Below are 16,830 nucleotides of genomic sequence, written 5' to 3'. Positions count from 1 at the left end.
GAAGACTTATGGGAGAGATCGCTGAAAGCAGTCCTGCAGTAGAAGAATGCCATCACGGAATGACAGCTGCTGAGAGCCCTTTCCCCCTGCTCTTCCCAGGTGGCCTCACCTCGCCATTCTGAGGAAGCGGAGTCTGTCCGAAGAGAGCCTCTCCAAGAACAGAACAGGTGAAGAAAGAAAAGAGGGTTGCTGTAACCATGGCCACAGCAAGAAAAACTGCTAGAAACGAGCGCACGTGTGGGATTCCAGTGCCTCTTGTCTGCTCAGAAACACTGTCAAGCAGTTCTCAACCACATCAGGGGCCTCTTGGCAAGATCAATTTCTCTCTAATTAATATCAGCCCTTTTTATTCTTTGAGTGCCAAAATCCAAGACATGAATTCTTCAGCCCAAAATAGAATTGTCTATTAAATTAGCCATGTAGTAGAACGATTATAATTGTTGAGCTAGCACGAACTATGAGACATTATTAGCAGGCTTTTGGGGGGAATGGGTTTCTCATTCTGTCTTAAAGCATACAGGAAATACAATACCTTCAGATGGTGTTTGGCCAAAGGAAGAAGCAAAATGGGAGCTCAAAAAAGGGGGTAAAAGATGTATAAATTGAAAATAAAGATCCTGGACCTCACATTGGTACTGTACGGCCTTTTCATTCCCAAGAACAGCCTCCAAGCAACTCTTAACTGAAGAGCACACAAGTATTTTTACAGTAAATTGCCACGAGAGAGATGATGTCATGGCATGCACATGTGCTGGTAAGTTCATAAGCAAGAGCTTATATTTACTTTAAAATTTCAAATCCCAGTAAGCACGACCCTTAAATAGCTGGAATAATCCTTTCTACTCACAGACTGTATACTATCCGGGTACAGCGTATGCTCATCCCATATTTACCAGGCATTCTAGCATCACATACAAAACACGAAGTACCATTTCATGTGTTGCTGCGTTCACATAAATACCAAGTAACTAAGAAAGGAGGATATAGACAGATGCTAGCTTGCTGGCAAGAAAACTCAAACACTGAGTCTAGAACTGAACTGGTTTAACAAACGTGGATCACAAATCTCCTGCCAGCGACTCCCCGGGAGACGTACTCACTTGGAGACAGATTAGAGGGAACCATCTCTCCTTGAGACGCTAGGGCTAGAGAAGCAGGACAGGTGGTGATGCTCAAAACTGAGGATTACAAACGCTGCCGAGTGCCAGTCCACAGGTGGTTAGAGCCCAGAGGCACGGGCCTCCAAACTGAGGGCCTAGGCCCAGGTATCCTCAGCCTCTAAAGAACTGAAGCAGTCAATCTCACGGTCCACTCATCTCTCCCTAGGGCTGTGGCACTTGCCAGGACCGTCCAGCACTGGCAGAAGTTTTCCTGTCCTGCGCACAGTCCCTCCAGGTAGAACCAAAGGACCTCAGGCAGGAGGCTGATAGAACCTTAGGCTTAAAGGGTTCTTTAAAATTCATAAATCTCTGGCAGTACATAGAACAGAAGCACAAATGCCCTGAAATGTCAAATAGGGAAAGACAATTTCTGGTTGGGGGGATCAGATAGGTGACATGAAAAAGACATAAAGGGATGTCCTGAAGAATGGTGTATTGGGGTGCGGGAGTCAGAAGTCTTTATCACCTCCTTTTTTTTCTAACTTCCAATTTTCTATTTTCTTTTCTTTCATTTGTTTGTTTGCTTGTGGTACCAGGGACTGAACCCAGGACTTGGTGCACATGCCAAGCAAGCATCTCAGCTATGTTCCTCGGCCCATTCTGTATTTATTTTGAGGTAGGTTCTTTACTAAATTACCCAGGTTAGCTTCGAACTCACTCCAAAGCTTAGGTTGGACTTGAACTTGTGACTCTCCTGCCCCAGTAGCTGGGATTGAAGGCCTGGGCTCAGAGCCCAGTTCCATCTCCTTTCCTTACTTCCTTAGGACATGGAGCCAACCCACATCCCTGATATTTAACCAACCTGCTTCCCACAGACATGTCCATCTCTCCCAGCCATCCCTCCACTTGTAAAAAAAAAATCATTGTATCTTGAAAAAATATAAAAATACATCAAAGAAAAGGGAGAAATGACAGTGAGTAGCATCACTTCCCTTCTCTTGGTTCAGTTAAGCTATCCTCTAGAAATGAGTTATCATAATTTGGCACAGAGTCCAAACAAAAGGGGATTCCTTGAAATGGGATCTCACTACGTAATCTTGGCTAGCCTGGAGCTTGCTGTGTACACAAGGCTGGCCTTGCATGCATAGTTCAGCTGTCTTTTCCTCCTCAATGTTGGGAGTACAGGGTATGCCACTACATGGTTGCTTTAAAAAAAAAAAGCTGGTGCCAGATAGATAGAAAGATAGACAGACAGATAGACTGATTAATATTGGAGTAATACACTCATTAGTAGATTAAAATGGTACAATGTGTATTACTTGTGACATATTTCTTTAATACAGGGTATCTTTTTAGGACAGTATCAAAAGGAAACTTCACTGGGTCCTCTCACACCCCTTCTAAATTCATAAGTGAGAAGATAACAAGTAATTTTTTTTGTCTAAGACCATTTAGAAGAGAGCATCTTGTCTGTTTAGACCTACCCTGTTAAAAGCAGAAGTCAATAAACATGGCTGGCCCTTCACATTGAAATGAATTAAAACTAAGTTACAAATTCAATTCCAAGGTCACAGTAGCCACATTTCAAGTATTCGATAGCCTTATGTGACTGGTAACTACTGCATTGGACATCACAGACACAGACCTTTCCCACCCCTGCAGAAAGCTCCTAGGAGCTGAACTCACAAACTATCAGCCTGGAATTATTATCTCGCTTGGCTGCTGATATTGGAGCTCACCATTCAGGGTACATGGGTGAAACTGAGATGAAAAATGAAGGCCACCCCAGTCCAAAGGCTCCCTCTGTTCCAACACAAACGTGGTCCGGTGGTTACGCTGAACCCGTAATGTCTCCAGCTACTTCAGAAGGAGGACCAGACGGCAGAGGGCATCAGCCTCCCAGAGACCCCGCACTGCAGCTGCTTGCTGTGCCCATCCCCCATGACAAAGAATGTCTCTGTTCTTTTACTGTGTGTTCCACCAGTTTTAAGTCACAGGCTTGAATTCTATATTCTGCTCATATATGATTCTAGAATAGTCTTCAATCAAATGCAACTAAACTCCATGGATGTACCAGGTCTTTTTTAACCATAAACTGTGAGCCACTCAAGCTGCTTCTGGCATTTGGCTTTCCTAAATATCACTGTTATAAATGTTGACATATGGAAACCTTTCCTATTATTCTGGATGAAAATCTACAGGACACAAGGCAAGAAATTATTTTGCTGAATCACAAGGCTTAGACCAATGTACTGCCTTCAGAGGGCAAAGGCCCTCTTGGCCATGCTAGTCCCACTGGTACTGGTGTGTATTATCCATCTTATTAATTTTGGCCAATATGATAGCTTCCCCGTGCTATTGCTTCATCATTAGTGTTGCCAAGGATCTATTTACATGCTAATTGGCTGTTTGAAGATCCATTAAATTGTCTTTACATAGCCTTTTTATGCACTTGGCCATGTTACTTTTGTAGACTGGTTTGTCTTTGGTGATTGATTGGTAAGAATCATTAGTTTATCGCTGTTATCTTTCATTTTATGTGCACTAAATATCTATCTCTCTCAAACCACCCCCGGCCTGCTCAACACCCTCACTCTTTCTTTAATTTGATTTAAGATGCCTTTTTCCATTTGTATGTTTTTCTTTGGTTTTGATTTTTTTTTTTGAGATATGGTTTCACAGTATTACCCAGATGGGGCTGGGACTCCCAACAAGCTTCCTGTGTTTCCCCACTCTATGACTTACAATCATCTTTCTGCATTTCCTTCGGTCCTGATGTTCTTCTATGTTATATATCAAACTGTAACCTACATGGAATTTATTTTGTGAATGATAAGAGACAAGCTCCCTTATTTTCTTGTAAAATAACCAATTGTTTCAACATCATTGTATTAGTTACCTTTTGTTGCTGTGATAAAATACCTGCCTCCTCCGCTTTAGTTACTTTTTGTTGCTGTGATAAAATACCTACCTCCGCTCCTCTTGGCTGCTCTTACACGCCTTTGGCTCTCTCCTCAGATCTCACTTTTCCATCACACTCTGAGACCCTTCGTCTTCCCTCTGATTACAATCACTGCTCTTGGCCAGACCAAACCTCAGTTAACTCGGGAACCCAGTATTGCCCCTCCCTGGCAGTCCTTCTCCCAGGCCACTGTCATCAATTCATCAACACACAACTGCAAAGAGTCTTCATCTTTAAGGCAGAAACACAACCCTCTCTAGTCCGAAACTCTCTGCTCGCTGCCACCATTTCCTCTTGTCCTTTCCCCTCTTGGAAAACTGTCTGCCCCAGATACAGCTTCTCTTCCCTCTTCAAGATTCAGTAATTAAACCCCTCCCAGCGAAGTTTTGCTCCCCACCACTCCTCGAAATTTGTGGTCACCACTAACCTCCCTGCTTGCCCGAAATGACAGACAGCTTGATGGTCAACCCCTAGCAGCATTTTCCAACATGGCCTACAGCCTATTAGTCTGTTGTTAAGACAACTTCCCTTGGCCTCAGGGACACTCAGCTCTTACTGTTTTTCACGCTGCTGCACTCGGGTCAGTTCAGTCCCAGAAGACTCCTGCCTTTTCTAACAAACTCTCTGTATGGTCCCATCCAGCCCCATTCCTTTAAACACCTTACAGACTCTTAATTTTTCTTATCTCCATGCTCAGCCTCAGCTCTGCTCTCAAACTCATATGTACATCACTTATATCACATATACAACCGCTTAGATATCTAATCAGCACATCGACATAACATATCCAAGATCAAAACACAAGCAAACAAGGGGCTGGAGAGGTGGCCCAGCTGTTCCGAGCACTTGTTCTTGCAGAGGACCCAGGATCAGTTCCTTGCACCCACATGGAGGTTCACAGGTGTCTGTAACTTCAGTTTCAGGGAATAAGATCAAGCTTCTGACCTCTCTGGAGTCCTGGATGTGTGCGGTGCACAAATATAGACTCAAGCACACACACACACACACACACACACACACACACACACACACACAAATAAAATAAAATACTTTTAGACCCACACAACAAATGACAGAACCCACCCATTCTATCACCACTGCGGCTGACTACTCTCTCGTTCTTGCCTTGGGTACCCTGGAATCCTTCTGACATTTTCTACTCTGATCATGCCACGTTCTCCCTGCCTCTATTTTATTCCCCTCAAGTAGTTCTCAGTCCTTTAAAACTGCTAATCAGACAAAAAATGTTTCCTCGAGCTTTTCCAATGGCTCCCCACATGCAAAACTGAACCCCGGTCCATCTATCTGTCTCTTAGCTCTGCCTCACCATCCAAACTCACCCCTGACCACTACTGCAGCACTTTTCCAACAAAAATGAATTGACTTTACAAGGTAATTAAACTATCATCTGTATAAGTTGGTAAGAAAATCGCCTCTGTGGTAATTAAACTATCATATGTATAAGTTAATAAGAAAATATGCACATCAAACTGATTTCCACTCCATGATCTTTGTTTCTGCTCCTTCCTCTGTTGACACACTGATGCACAGACTTCTGCACAGCTAAACAGTTGTCCTCAATTTGCTTTTTATCCCCACGATCTAAATCCTTGTCTAACACAGCATTGTTGAAGACACAAGCAAAAACATGTTCTCATATGAAATTGTTATGCATTTGACTAAATGTTTTAGCTTAATGAACACACAAAGGGCAAAGTGATCTTTGGGTGCCACTCACTTTCCGTTGTTTTGTGGAGTCCAATTTTATGAGCCAATATGAAGCCACTTTTGTTTTATAATGCTTCCAGTTATCCATGATCTGTTGAGGAAGAGATGTTAACAAATTTAATCCAGAATGGTCACCAAAAGCAGTAGATAGATGTGTTAGTGCAGATTCTATTAATTTGTGCAGTGAAAGCACCCAGAGACTATTTATAATAAAAACTCCACCATTCATAAAAAAGATACTTAAGAAGACTTAAGCAAGCCAGAGGTTCTAAATTCAAAGCCTTTGCTTCCTCTTCACTAAGAATAATACCGCTCAATGAATAAAAGTCAGAAATCTGTAGACATACACATCTTAAGTAGAAATCCAACCCATAGATTTTTCATCTTGCTATGTTACCCACATAGTAATAGAATATTAAAGAACATTAAAAGTCAGCCTACATTCAGTTAGGATTCTCCTAACCATTTCTTTGCATTACCTGTATATCTATATAATTTCTCAATATATATTCTAGTAATATATATTGCAGCAAACACTCAAGTCTGGAAAACAGTAGACATGCAGCAAAGAATCTAGTGTCTGATACTAATTATTAATTATGTTTCATTAATTGTATAAGCCTAACAGTCTTCTGTATAGGAGAATCACATTAGTCACCAATATTAGTTCTACTCTCTCATTTTCTAATTAAAAAAAAAATAAACCTTAACGGGGCTGCAGTGACAGCCCTTGAGAGCACTTGCTCTTCTTGAAGAGGACCTGGGTTTAATTCTCAGCACCCATTTGGTAGCGCATAACTGTAACTCCTGTTCTAGGGCATCTGGTGCCTTCTTTGACCTCTGAGAAGTGGGCACGCAGGTGGTGCACATAGATACATGGAAGCAAAATACTCATACAAATAAAATGAATAAATTTTAAAAGAAAATTGATCATAAAAACAGACAGAAAACAATGTATCTGGTGCAAAGTTACTGGCTTTTCTTAAAAATAAACAAGATATGTGGAAGCTCATCCAGCTGGTGATGCAGTGCAGTGGGCAGAGGCCTGCTGCCACGTGTGGTCACTGGAATTCAGTCCCTGGGGCATGCACGATGGTAGGAGACAACTGACTCAGAGTTGTCTTCTGGCCTCCACATGTACACCATGGCATGTGTCCACTCACACACATGCACACAAGAACAAGAAATAAGTGTGATTTAAAACTGTAAAACATATCTAGCACAATGCCTTACACTCAATCTAAAGTTTCTTTTGCTGTAACTAGTAGTAGCTCTCCTACGAACAACATACTGCTCCCACTTTTTGAAAAACCATATCACCACAAAATGCAAAACATTTGGATACTTCCACTATAATTATCTACTAACAAAATTACGATGCCCTTATGGATTTTTTTCAGCAAGAAAACTTTTTCTTGTTTTGCTGTTGTTTCTGTATACACTTGCTTCATAAAGCCCTGCGAACCGCAAAGGACCCAGTGCAAGCTGCGGTTTTTATTCTTCATATGACCACTAGATGGTGCCATGTCTTCTGGGGAAGAAGGAAAAAAAAAAAGATCACACCCTCCCACACCCTACTCCAAACAGCGTTCTCTGGCTGATGAATGATCTAAGAATGGTCGTTTAGAACGTATATTGGATGGACAAGAGAAACCTTGAGTGAAGAACTGTTCTTCCACCAAAACCGTTTCAGTAGCCTCGGATTTCTTTCTAAGCTAGGAGCTGAGCCTCTAAACCTCTGCCGTTTCCAAAGTCTCCACTGGGTGGCGGAAGTGAAAACAACAGCCAGACTGTTTCAATGCTTGAGATTTCGGGCACCACCTACCAGGGTGCGACTATCATCATCATATTTCTTCTCACCTTAGACTTCTGCAACTTAGCAAGCTTTTATATAGAAAAGTTTATCCTTATTTTTGATCATGAAGAACAGTTATTATTTGATGTTAATTATTCTCACTTGACAGCCTTACTATATGACAAACTGTTCCCAATAACTAAAATGAATTCTTCTATTTTATAAAGTTTCTGGGGGCTAAAAGGCACATCGGTTACATTTCCTATGCAGTTAAGTACAATTCGACCAGGAAATACATTTTTGTGTAGACGTATGGGAGTCATGTGTCCAGTCACATGTATGCCGGAATGTGTCCATACTTAGCATGCACATGTATACCCGTGGAGGGCAGAGGCCAGTCTTGGATGCCTTTCTTCAAGTAGCAGTTATCTTGAGTTTGTGACATCCAATCTCTCACTGGGACCTGGAGCTCACCAGGTACCCTGGGGTAGCTGCCATCAAATCCCAGGAATCCCCCTGTCTCTGCCTTCTGCTTCCCAGTGCTGAGATTACAGGTACTTGCCACCATGCCAGGTTCTTGTGTACATGCTGGGGATCCAGCTCAAGACCTCATCCCAGCAAGCATTTTACCAACGGATACCAGCTCCCCAGTCCCAGGAAATACGTTTTGATGCTCTTTGGATTGTATAGGCATCAGATACTCACATCTTCTATCAGAAGCTCTGACTCTGCGTCTGACTTCCCTGGAAAGCGGATCCTCATGTCCTTGAGAACAAACAAGGTCTGACTTGTGAGGTCATCTTCCTGTTCTTTTGTTTTCAATTGCCGCAAAGACTCATTCTTAAATTTGAAAAAATACAGATATGTGGAGGGGGTCTTACTTCATTGTGCCAGTACAATTTAAAAGATATTTCTAGGTAAAAATTATGCACTTTTAATTTTTTAAAATGGACATCTGCGAAACTTTTAGCATTAAATTGGTTATTATTTGCAAAGGTATTTTTTATATTTCCTCCTGGTTGTATTTTATCTTGCTCAAGATATAAATACTAAATATGAGTATTTTAAAAAAGGCTTGGTTTTGCAATGTTTTAATGGCATCTATAGACACAAACACATTTATTGTATGGAAAATATCTCTTAAGAATCTAGACGAATAGTTTAAATACTGATAATTCTACTTATAGAGCCTAGGTACAGTGATGTTTAGAATGCTTTCTGGTGTACTAAATTAACATCACATCCCCTTTTCAGCATAAACTGTAGAAACTTACAATTGAGAAAGTCTGTGGCTTTATTATATTTTCCTGGAGCTAGACCAGAGATTTATTTAAAGTCTCTGTTTCATTAACACTGATGTTCCCAATGGTAAAAAAACAATATTATTCTCCTGCATCAGGAAATGGAAAATAAAGCAATGCTTCTTCCTATCCATTCTTGAGGTCTGTGACATGGTGAAGCCTGCCTTTTAGGAGTCCACACTAAACTGGGGTCTAGGATATGTGAACAATGCAGTTTCCAAAGGTCATGAGTTGAAATGTTGAAGGGGCCAGGAGTTCCACTCGTCATCCCCTCAGCTGATCCCTTTGGCACCTACATTCTGAGTATGGTGTTTTCTGCAACCTTGAAAGGGCACAACTGATCGATAGCTTACCACCACAGAGTTGGTAGAACTGGCATCGTTACTGTTAGGCAGGTGTCTCATGTAGGGGGAAGCACGGTTTAAGGAATGTGACCGAGATGCTGAAGTTGGTCGCGCTAATGGTATCACTTGTTGAGAAGAAAAGGGGCGTGCATCCCCACTGGAAGGTAAGTGAGCAGAGATGGACCGAGGGCAGCTGACCGAACGCCTCATGGAATCTATCGATGATGGAGAAGTGGTGCTGTTAGTACACTTTTCTCCCTATTAGGTCTCCACAGACTAATGATTAGACCAGGTGGTGGCTGGATAACAAATGTCAAAGCCTAGACACCATCACAAGAAGAGAAGTTTGGAATTAATTCTTCAGTTTGAACAGAGCACTTGGTACAAAACAGTTCTGGTACATGAAGAACGGTTGTGCTGAGGAATACTGCAAACAGGACTTCAATTCTAAGTTCTTAAAGTGAGACATTAGAGAAACAAGGAAGGGGACGCACACTCATGAGGTACTTGTGAGCCTGGCATCCTGCAAGGTCCTCTGTACAAGATGTGTGTGTGCGCGCGTGTGTATGTGTGTGCAAAGTCCTACACCTTCATGTCATGCTTTACAGAAACTTCTGCAGAAGGTGTGTGTGTGTGTGTGTGTGTGTGTGTGTGTGTGTGTGTGTGTGTGTGTTCATGTATGTGAATGCTGGAACACACATGCCATGGCACACATAGGTAGTTCAGAGGAAAACTTCAGTTTTCGGCTCGCCTTCAGCTTTATTTGAAACAAGGTCTTCTCCTCATTCATCATTCACGGCTGTAGATGCAAGACTAGCTGTCACTACCCCCCATGCAGAGTACAGGTATTCTTCTGGCTTCATCTTGCCAGAGAAGCTCGGGATTACTGGGATTTCGGACAAGCTACCGCACCTGGCATTATCTGGGTTCTGGGAACTTGAACTCAGGTCCTCACACTTGCACAGCAACCAGTTGACCCACTGAGCCATCCCTCCAGCCAGGAGAAGGGATTTGTCTGTTTTCTAGAACAGCAGAAAAAGAACCTTCCCAAAGGCCCACAGCAAGATGGTGGCCAAGGTCAGCCACCACCTAAAGTCCTCACTATTGAATGCTAAAAGTCTCCACTTCTCTATAATGCCACAATTATCTACTAACCTTGGGTGAAACTGGCTATTAGAGTCTCTGTGTAAGTTGGAGATTTTACATTTTACATCAAGGATCACAGAAGAGAAGGAAAGGAAAGCAGAGAACGATCAGGGTACACAGACAAGTTATAGAATCCAAGGCCCCTGACAAAAGTCACAAAACAGCTGAATAATACAAAGAGTATTCTAATGTAATTTAAATATAATTGGCTAGTAAAGGAGCTGCAGCAAATTGATGGTCTGTTCTCTCTCTCTCTCTCTCTCTCTCTCTCTCTCTCTCTCTCTCTCTCTCACACACACACACACACACACACACACACACACACATATACACACAAGAATTTCAACAACAAAAGATTTAAGTGAAGAAAAAATGAAGTCAAAGAATAGGACTGTCATGAGAATAAATCTCTAAGGAAACCATCAAATATCTGCCTCTGAGCATTCTGGGAACACTGATGAAGGAGAAGCAAGTGGCTTTGGGAAGCTGAGGCTCCTGACCTGGAAAAAGATAATTGCTCAACACCATCAGCATTTTTATCTTTTCTTCAGCTCATTTGTCCTGCAGATCCTCTATCCTGGATTTGTTCTCTGCTTGGAGAATATATCAATCTTCATTAATCAAATAATTTAATAAAACTCACATGAAGCCAGGTTGCATACCCAAATATCTCTCTTCATCGGCTGTTGAAAAGAATTCAAAGCTTCATAAAGGTGATGGATATAAATGGTAGGTTTAGGGGCACACTTCTAAAACATACTGTGAGCATGTGGTAAATATAGTACTGAGAGCATAAAAATACACATTCATTCAAGCTTTATAAGATACTGTTTAAAAACAAGATAAAAACTTCTGTTTGTTGCAAGCATTAACTTCCTTCTGTACCTGTGACATACAGCATTTTTTAACAGCACACTATATTGGAACATAAAACTGGTCAATATACCTTTAAAAATATCTGTTACAAAGATCACATATTTAATATACAACAATAATACAAATGTCATGTCTACCAAAAAAAAAAAAGAATTCTAAACCATTTGCTTCAAGCTACACTGTAGGTCTACCATCTTTCCAAGCCTAAGGTAAGCATTGAATAAGTAAAACCTGCTCATGGGTCAGAAGGAAAACATCATCTCGAATCAGCTCAGATTCTCACTTTTCACCTACATATCTGGAAATTCAGACAAGAAAATTAAAGTATTTTGATATACCGGTGGTAGATTAGGAAACACAGTTGTGACTTCCATCTATAAATTATGTGAGAAAAAGTCTTTTGTATTGTTTCTGAGGCTATAACAATACCCTAAATCCATTGTCTATATAAGAAAGTGTTACTCATGATCTGGATTTTGTCCTTGGTCATCAATTTATGGAGGATTTGTGGCTATGAGGCTCCTAGTGTAAGATTAAAGAGAGAATACGAAACAAAGTGAAGCCCTTGTTATAATCCCTGCCTAAACATACAATAAGAAAATAAATACTTAATTGAATTAGACTGACTTAAAATGAAAATTCCCACATCAAAATATGTTTTAATTCTATATCCTACTTTATTATACTACTATCTGATCTCGGTTCTTTAGCCTATTGATCCCAGAGCATAGAACAATCTCAGAGCTGTAAAACTCTACAGATATTTTCTCTCCCTGACCCATAACCCTCATCAGTTCATGCTATTAAGTAATAGTCACATTAGCTAGCAGGCAAGAGATCTAAAACCCAGCAAAATTTGGACATAAAAATGTCAGCTTCCAGAATAAAAACAGAGTTATATTTATCCAGAGACACACTTACAGAACCCTTAAGGAAAAGAAGCGAAGGCGTATAATAGCTAGAAATTGCTGGTACTTAGAAATATCAATCAATAAGATGGAACACAGTACATTGTTTCCCCTCCAAATACACAAACCTTCCATGACAAGAGCAGTGGGGGCATGTAGCTTTGTGGAATGTTTGGAAAAAAAACAAAGTGTTGTTTCTCTTAATTCTTTATTTATTAGTTCTTCATTCCTTGGGCACTTTACTACAAGCCTCCAAGGCCAGTTTTAAAACACATTATCAGGACCCAAATACATGAAACATTGCTGGAGATCAGACCTGCAAAGGCTCCCGCTGTGTCTACTGCAGTGTGAGCTGGCTGCTGTGGTAGGACCTCGGGACACTGTGTGCTGTGCAGATGGCTGTGGGACATGGGTGTTAAGACAGGGGTCCTAGTTCAGAGGCAACAGCAAGGTGTTTTTCAAGGAAGTGGGGGAAGCGGAGATATTAGGTTCCATATTTGAGGGTGAGCGGCAAATCAGAGGCCAGATCATGGACATTTGGGATTGAAGGAAGGAAGGAAAGAAAAAGAGAGAGAGTGTGTGAAGATAATTAGAGGGAGAGAGAAGAGGTTGCTTTCCTAAATACCTGTGATGTGCCCAAAGTCCTGATTAACTGCTTACCTGGGATGAAACTGAGGAGCAAAATTTCAACTACTTCACAGTTCTGTGACTCACAGACACATCAAGTCAAATGCCTAGAGAGGTAGGCACATGTTTAAAATTAGGAGTCAGTGCCAAACAAAGTAGGTGGTAGGTAGAAACTGAAACAGAGATGATGTGGACCTCAAGGAGAACACATTCTGCCTAAAAGCTTTGTTGAACATCTACAAAACCCAGGCCACAACTTAGCATACAAACTATGGAAGAGAGAGGAAAGGATCCTCAATTTAATCCGTTTCCTACTTGCAGAAATTGAGAGGGGTTGAGGGACCGACCGGGCTCTGGCCAGGGAAAGGCAGGGGATAGAATACAGGTCCCCTCACACATGACAACACTTATTTTGGCCCAAGGACTTTTTATTGAGTTCGAGAGTTTCAATTCTATAGCTCTTCGTGTACCAACATAGGAGAGATTCACTTACTGGATTGTTGAATTAGTTTGCAGTGACTGGTGTGTTTAAGGTTATACGGGGCTTGTTCTCGTCTCTTCGGACACAGTTCTTTTTCGTTCTCATCCACTTCGGAGTTGCTGCTGCTGCTGCTGCTGTCATAGCTGCTCTCGCTGCTGTTGTGACACTTCTGCTTCTTCATCACCTCCACATACTCAGGCATGCAGCACAGGGGCTGGAACAGAGCGGCAGACCATCTGGTTAGAATCCCCCCATGCTTGCTGCTTACTGGTGAATACGGAAGTCCCTCTCTACTGCCTGGTACTTTTGAGCCAGCAGAGCACACACTAGCTGGGAGGCTTCCTTGAATACTCCTCCTCCAATTATATGGCTAAGTCTTGATGAGGACAATGCTGTCTCTATATGACTGCAATTTAAAAAAAATAGTTTCTGTAAACAAAGAACAACAAAGTGAGGGGAAATATCTGACCTCATAAATATAAATATAAACATAAACAGCTTTTATTTGTTCTACCCAGAGAGATTAGGCATCAAGAGTCACCCAATAAAAAGTGAGTGGAGGTGGAGAGGGAGGAGGAGAGGCAGGAAGGACAAAGAGACTAGGAAAGCAAAAACAAGAAAAGCCATTAGAGGTAAGATCATGCACTCAAGCCTTGTGGTGGTGGTGCACACCTTTAATCCCAGCACTCAGGAGGCAGAGGCAGGCGGATCTCTGAGTTAGAGGACAACATGGTCTACAAGGACAGTTCCAGGACAGCCAGGATGGTTATGCAGAGAAATTCTGTCTCAAAAAAACAAAAACAAAGAAAACAAAACAATAAATAAATAAATAAATGAAAAGGGGGTTATGGGATCATGCACTCAAACAGAGGTCAAGAATCTATGCACTCAGATAATGTTTAGGAAGTAAGGCATTTCTCACATGACTAGTTCACAGTTATTATTTATTCATTCATTCATTTATTTTACTTGGAATTGAGCCCAAGGCCAGTCTCATCAAAATCTTTAATATATTTGGAAAAATAAACATTTTACTAAATTTGTTATGGATGACTTGTGACCCTCCATGGAGGATCTCTAATTTTGACACAGTCTGGCCACAGTGGACGCACACTGCTTTTTATCATCAATGTGATATCCTACAACATGATATATGAAAATCAGTATGGTCTGAAACTTTTTGGGAAAAGAGTGACTCTGTACAGCTCTGATTATCATATTATTATGCCCTACAATTTCTAATAGAATCAACCTACTTCCACTCCTCATGATAGATAAAGACATCAGGTGAAGGGACAGGGAGAGAGATGAGATGGCCTCACTTCAGAAAGAATGTGCATAAGGGGCAGCAAGACAGTTCTGTGACTCAGTCGTTTCAAGTGCTTGTTACACACACCATACACCTCCTGTTCCTGCTGAGACAGGCTGCTGCAGTTGTATACTAGTGCCTTTGATGTTATTGTATATCATAATGAATTCCTTGGATGCCATGGGAGTTTATGGAAAGAAACTATGTCCCTCCAGTGTGACAGTGTAGGATGAGAGAAGGAAGGGAGAAACATTTCAAGAAGCATATGGAATACAAAGCAAGCCAAAGAATGATGATGTTAGAGTTACAATTTGTGAAAAAAAAAACTGAAATACAGCTGAAGTGGGAAAGGAACTGAATACACTAGGTACCAACTTGTCTTTAAACATATGCTCTCCTTTTGATGGTCTAATATTTACAGAGTACTAAAAATGTTCAAACAGAAATGCATAAAAACATTTGCCAGTAACACAGTCATCAAACACACTGACAACCTTGGCAAACATGAACTCCAGAGAAAAGATGTCTCTTCAGAAGTTTAGCATACCCCGAAGGAACAGTGGCATGAACAGGCATGCAGGAGTGCCTTCCTTCAAGTTGCACACAGACTTAAGCTTTCCCAAAGACACTGACTACATGATTGTTTAACCCTATAAAGAAATCCCAGAGGAAGTGGACAGCTGAACCTTTGTGTCCTGCAAGCATTTAGGACTTTTTGATCAACATACTGTTCAAGCAATAAGTAAATAGAAGTCATAGCAATATAAACCCCCAGTATTAGATGGGATTTCAAAAGTGCCATGACATTACAACACAAATCATGCTACTTAATTTTATTTATAGTTTTATTGTGAAATGGGGCAGATATAAAAATACATAAATGTATAGCTAAAACAAACACATGTGTTCCAGCTTAAGAACATTGCTAATGCTTTATGTAGCACTTATTTTGTGGCTAACTAACAGTCCTTAAATTTTCAAATAAGTGAGATGTTACTATTCATCCTAGTATAAGTTGATTTAACAAAGGACCTTTCAAATTATTCTTTTACTAATGAAGACCTTGGTGACAGATGTTCACCATGAAGCACTTTTCTGAAATGGAAGTTCTCTTTAGAAGTTTGGGTCACTTTAGACACCCTGATAAAACTTAAATAAAAACTATAGATACACTTCTACATTAATTATGCTGTTCTCATCTACTTAGAAATGCTGCTGATTTTAACAATTAAAGAATTAATTAGGGAATTATCCAATCCATTTCATTTCAGCAAATACACTGTTTAACTCAGATGACAGAAGTTGGAAAATACACAGCTTGAGTTCTTCCCTGGGACCCATCACACTTTCCTTTGGGTGGCAAGTCTATGTAAGTAAAATGAAGGAAAATATAGAATGCCTCAGGGCCTTTGCACATGCCTTTCCACCATGGAGTTGTGTCCCAGATAGTCTCAAGTTGGTTTTGGCAAACTGTAATGATTGTTATGCAAAGCTTAGGAACTCCAGTGGTACAGCTGGTTGGTGCATGGTATTTATAAAGTATTCAGAGCTTAAAAACTCCTCAAATGTTTCCTCAAATGGAGCCATGATTCATAAGGGCATTCATGTTTCCAGATAATCTAAATATATTTGTTTTACAGGAATTTTCAGCTTTCAGAGTAATGTCTGACATCTGAGGTCTCCACACATGTACCCCTTGCCAGGCTTACCTTGCATTATTTTCATTTGCTCTTCCTAAAGCCACAAACTTTCACACTTCCACCACACATGACACAGTATCACAACTACAAGACTTTGCCTTGAATGTCCTTCTTAACCCAAATAGGCAGGGTTCATTTTGTAAATCCAGTTCAAATGGAAATACCTCCAGAAAGCTGTCTTTCATCAACACTTTTAATTTACACTCTATTTCAATACTCACCACACACACTTTGCTTTGACAAATATCTATCTACTCTCCAACTAGCTAATGAGAACCTTTTGAACACATTCAACAATTTTGACCAATAGACTTTGGGAACATGTGATTGTTAGACACTCTCAGGTGCTAAAGATAAGATGAAAATCTACTTCCCACGTTCAAGGTACTCACAATCTCACACAAATAATGACTGATCACAAATGCTCTGAAATAGCATTACTTATGGGAAGGAGGTGGAAGAGGGGCTATGAAAATTAAGTCAACTTCGTAGTGCCAGGGCAAGTTCACACAGAGTAGCCATGGTATAGCCTGGTTAGGAGGGAGTCTCAATC

At 40.8% G+C, this 16,830-nt stretch overlaps 1 protein-coding gene across 4 annotated transcripts in view; it reads right to left on the bottom strand.

Annotated features, from left to right (window-relative positions):
• The window catches only part of Ttll7 (tubulin tyrosine ligase like 7), a 133,382-nt gene that overhangs the window by 29,326 nt on the left and 87,226 nt on the right, over window positions 1–16,830 (bottom strand). For all 4 annotated transcript variants that reach the window (XM_059266425.1, XM_059266426.1, XM_059266427.1 and 1 more), the window contains 4 exons: window positions 13,281–13,482; window positions 9,240–9,445; window positions 8,291–8,425; window positions 5,801–5,881 (listed from right to left, as the gene is read on the bottom strand). In XM_059266425.1, coding sequence (XP_059122408.1) covers window positions 5,801–5,881; window positions 8,291–8,425; window positions 9,240–9,445; window positions 13,281–13,482 — 624 coding nt within the window. The remainder of the gene's footprint in view (window positions 1–5,800; window positions 5,882–8,290; window positions 8,426–9,239; window positions 9,446–13,280; window positions 13,483–16,830) is intronic.

The sequence above is a fragment of the Peromyscus eremicus genome, chromosome 6, assembly GCF_949786415.1.
Source record: "Peromyscus eremicus chromosome 6, PerEre_H2_v1, whole genome shotgun sequence".
Classification (NCBI taxonomy): Eukaryota; Metazoa; Chordata; class Mammalia; order Rodentia; family Cricetidae; genus Peromyscus; species Peromyscus eremicus.
This window is presented reverse-complemented; position numbering and strand designations above follow the sequence as displayed.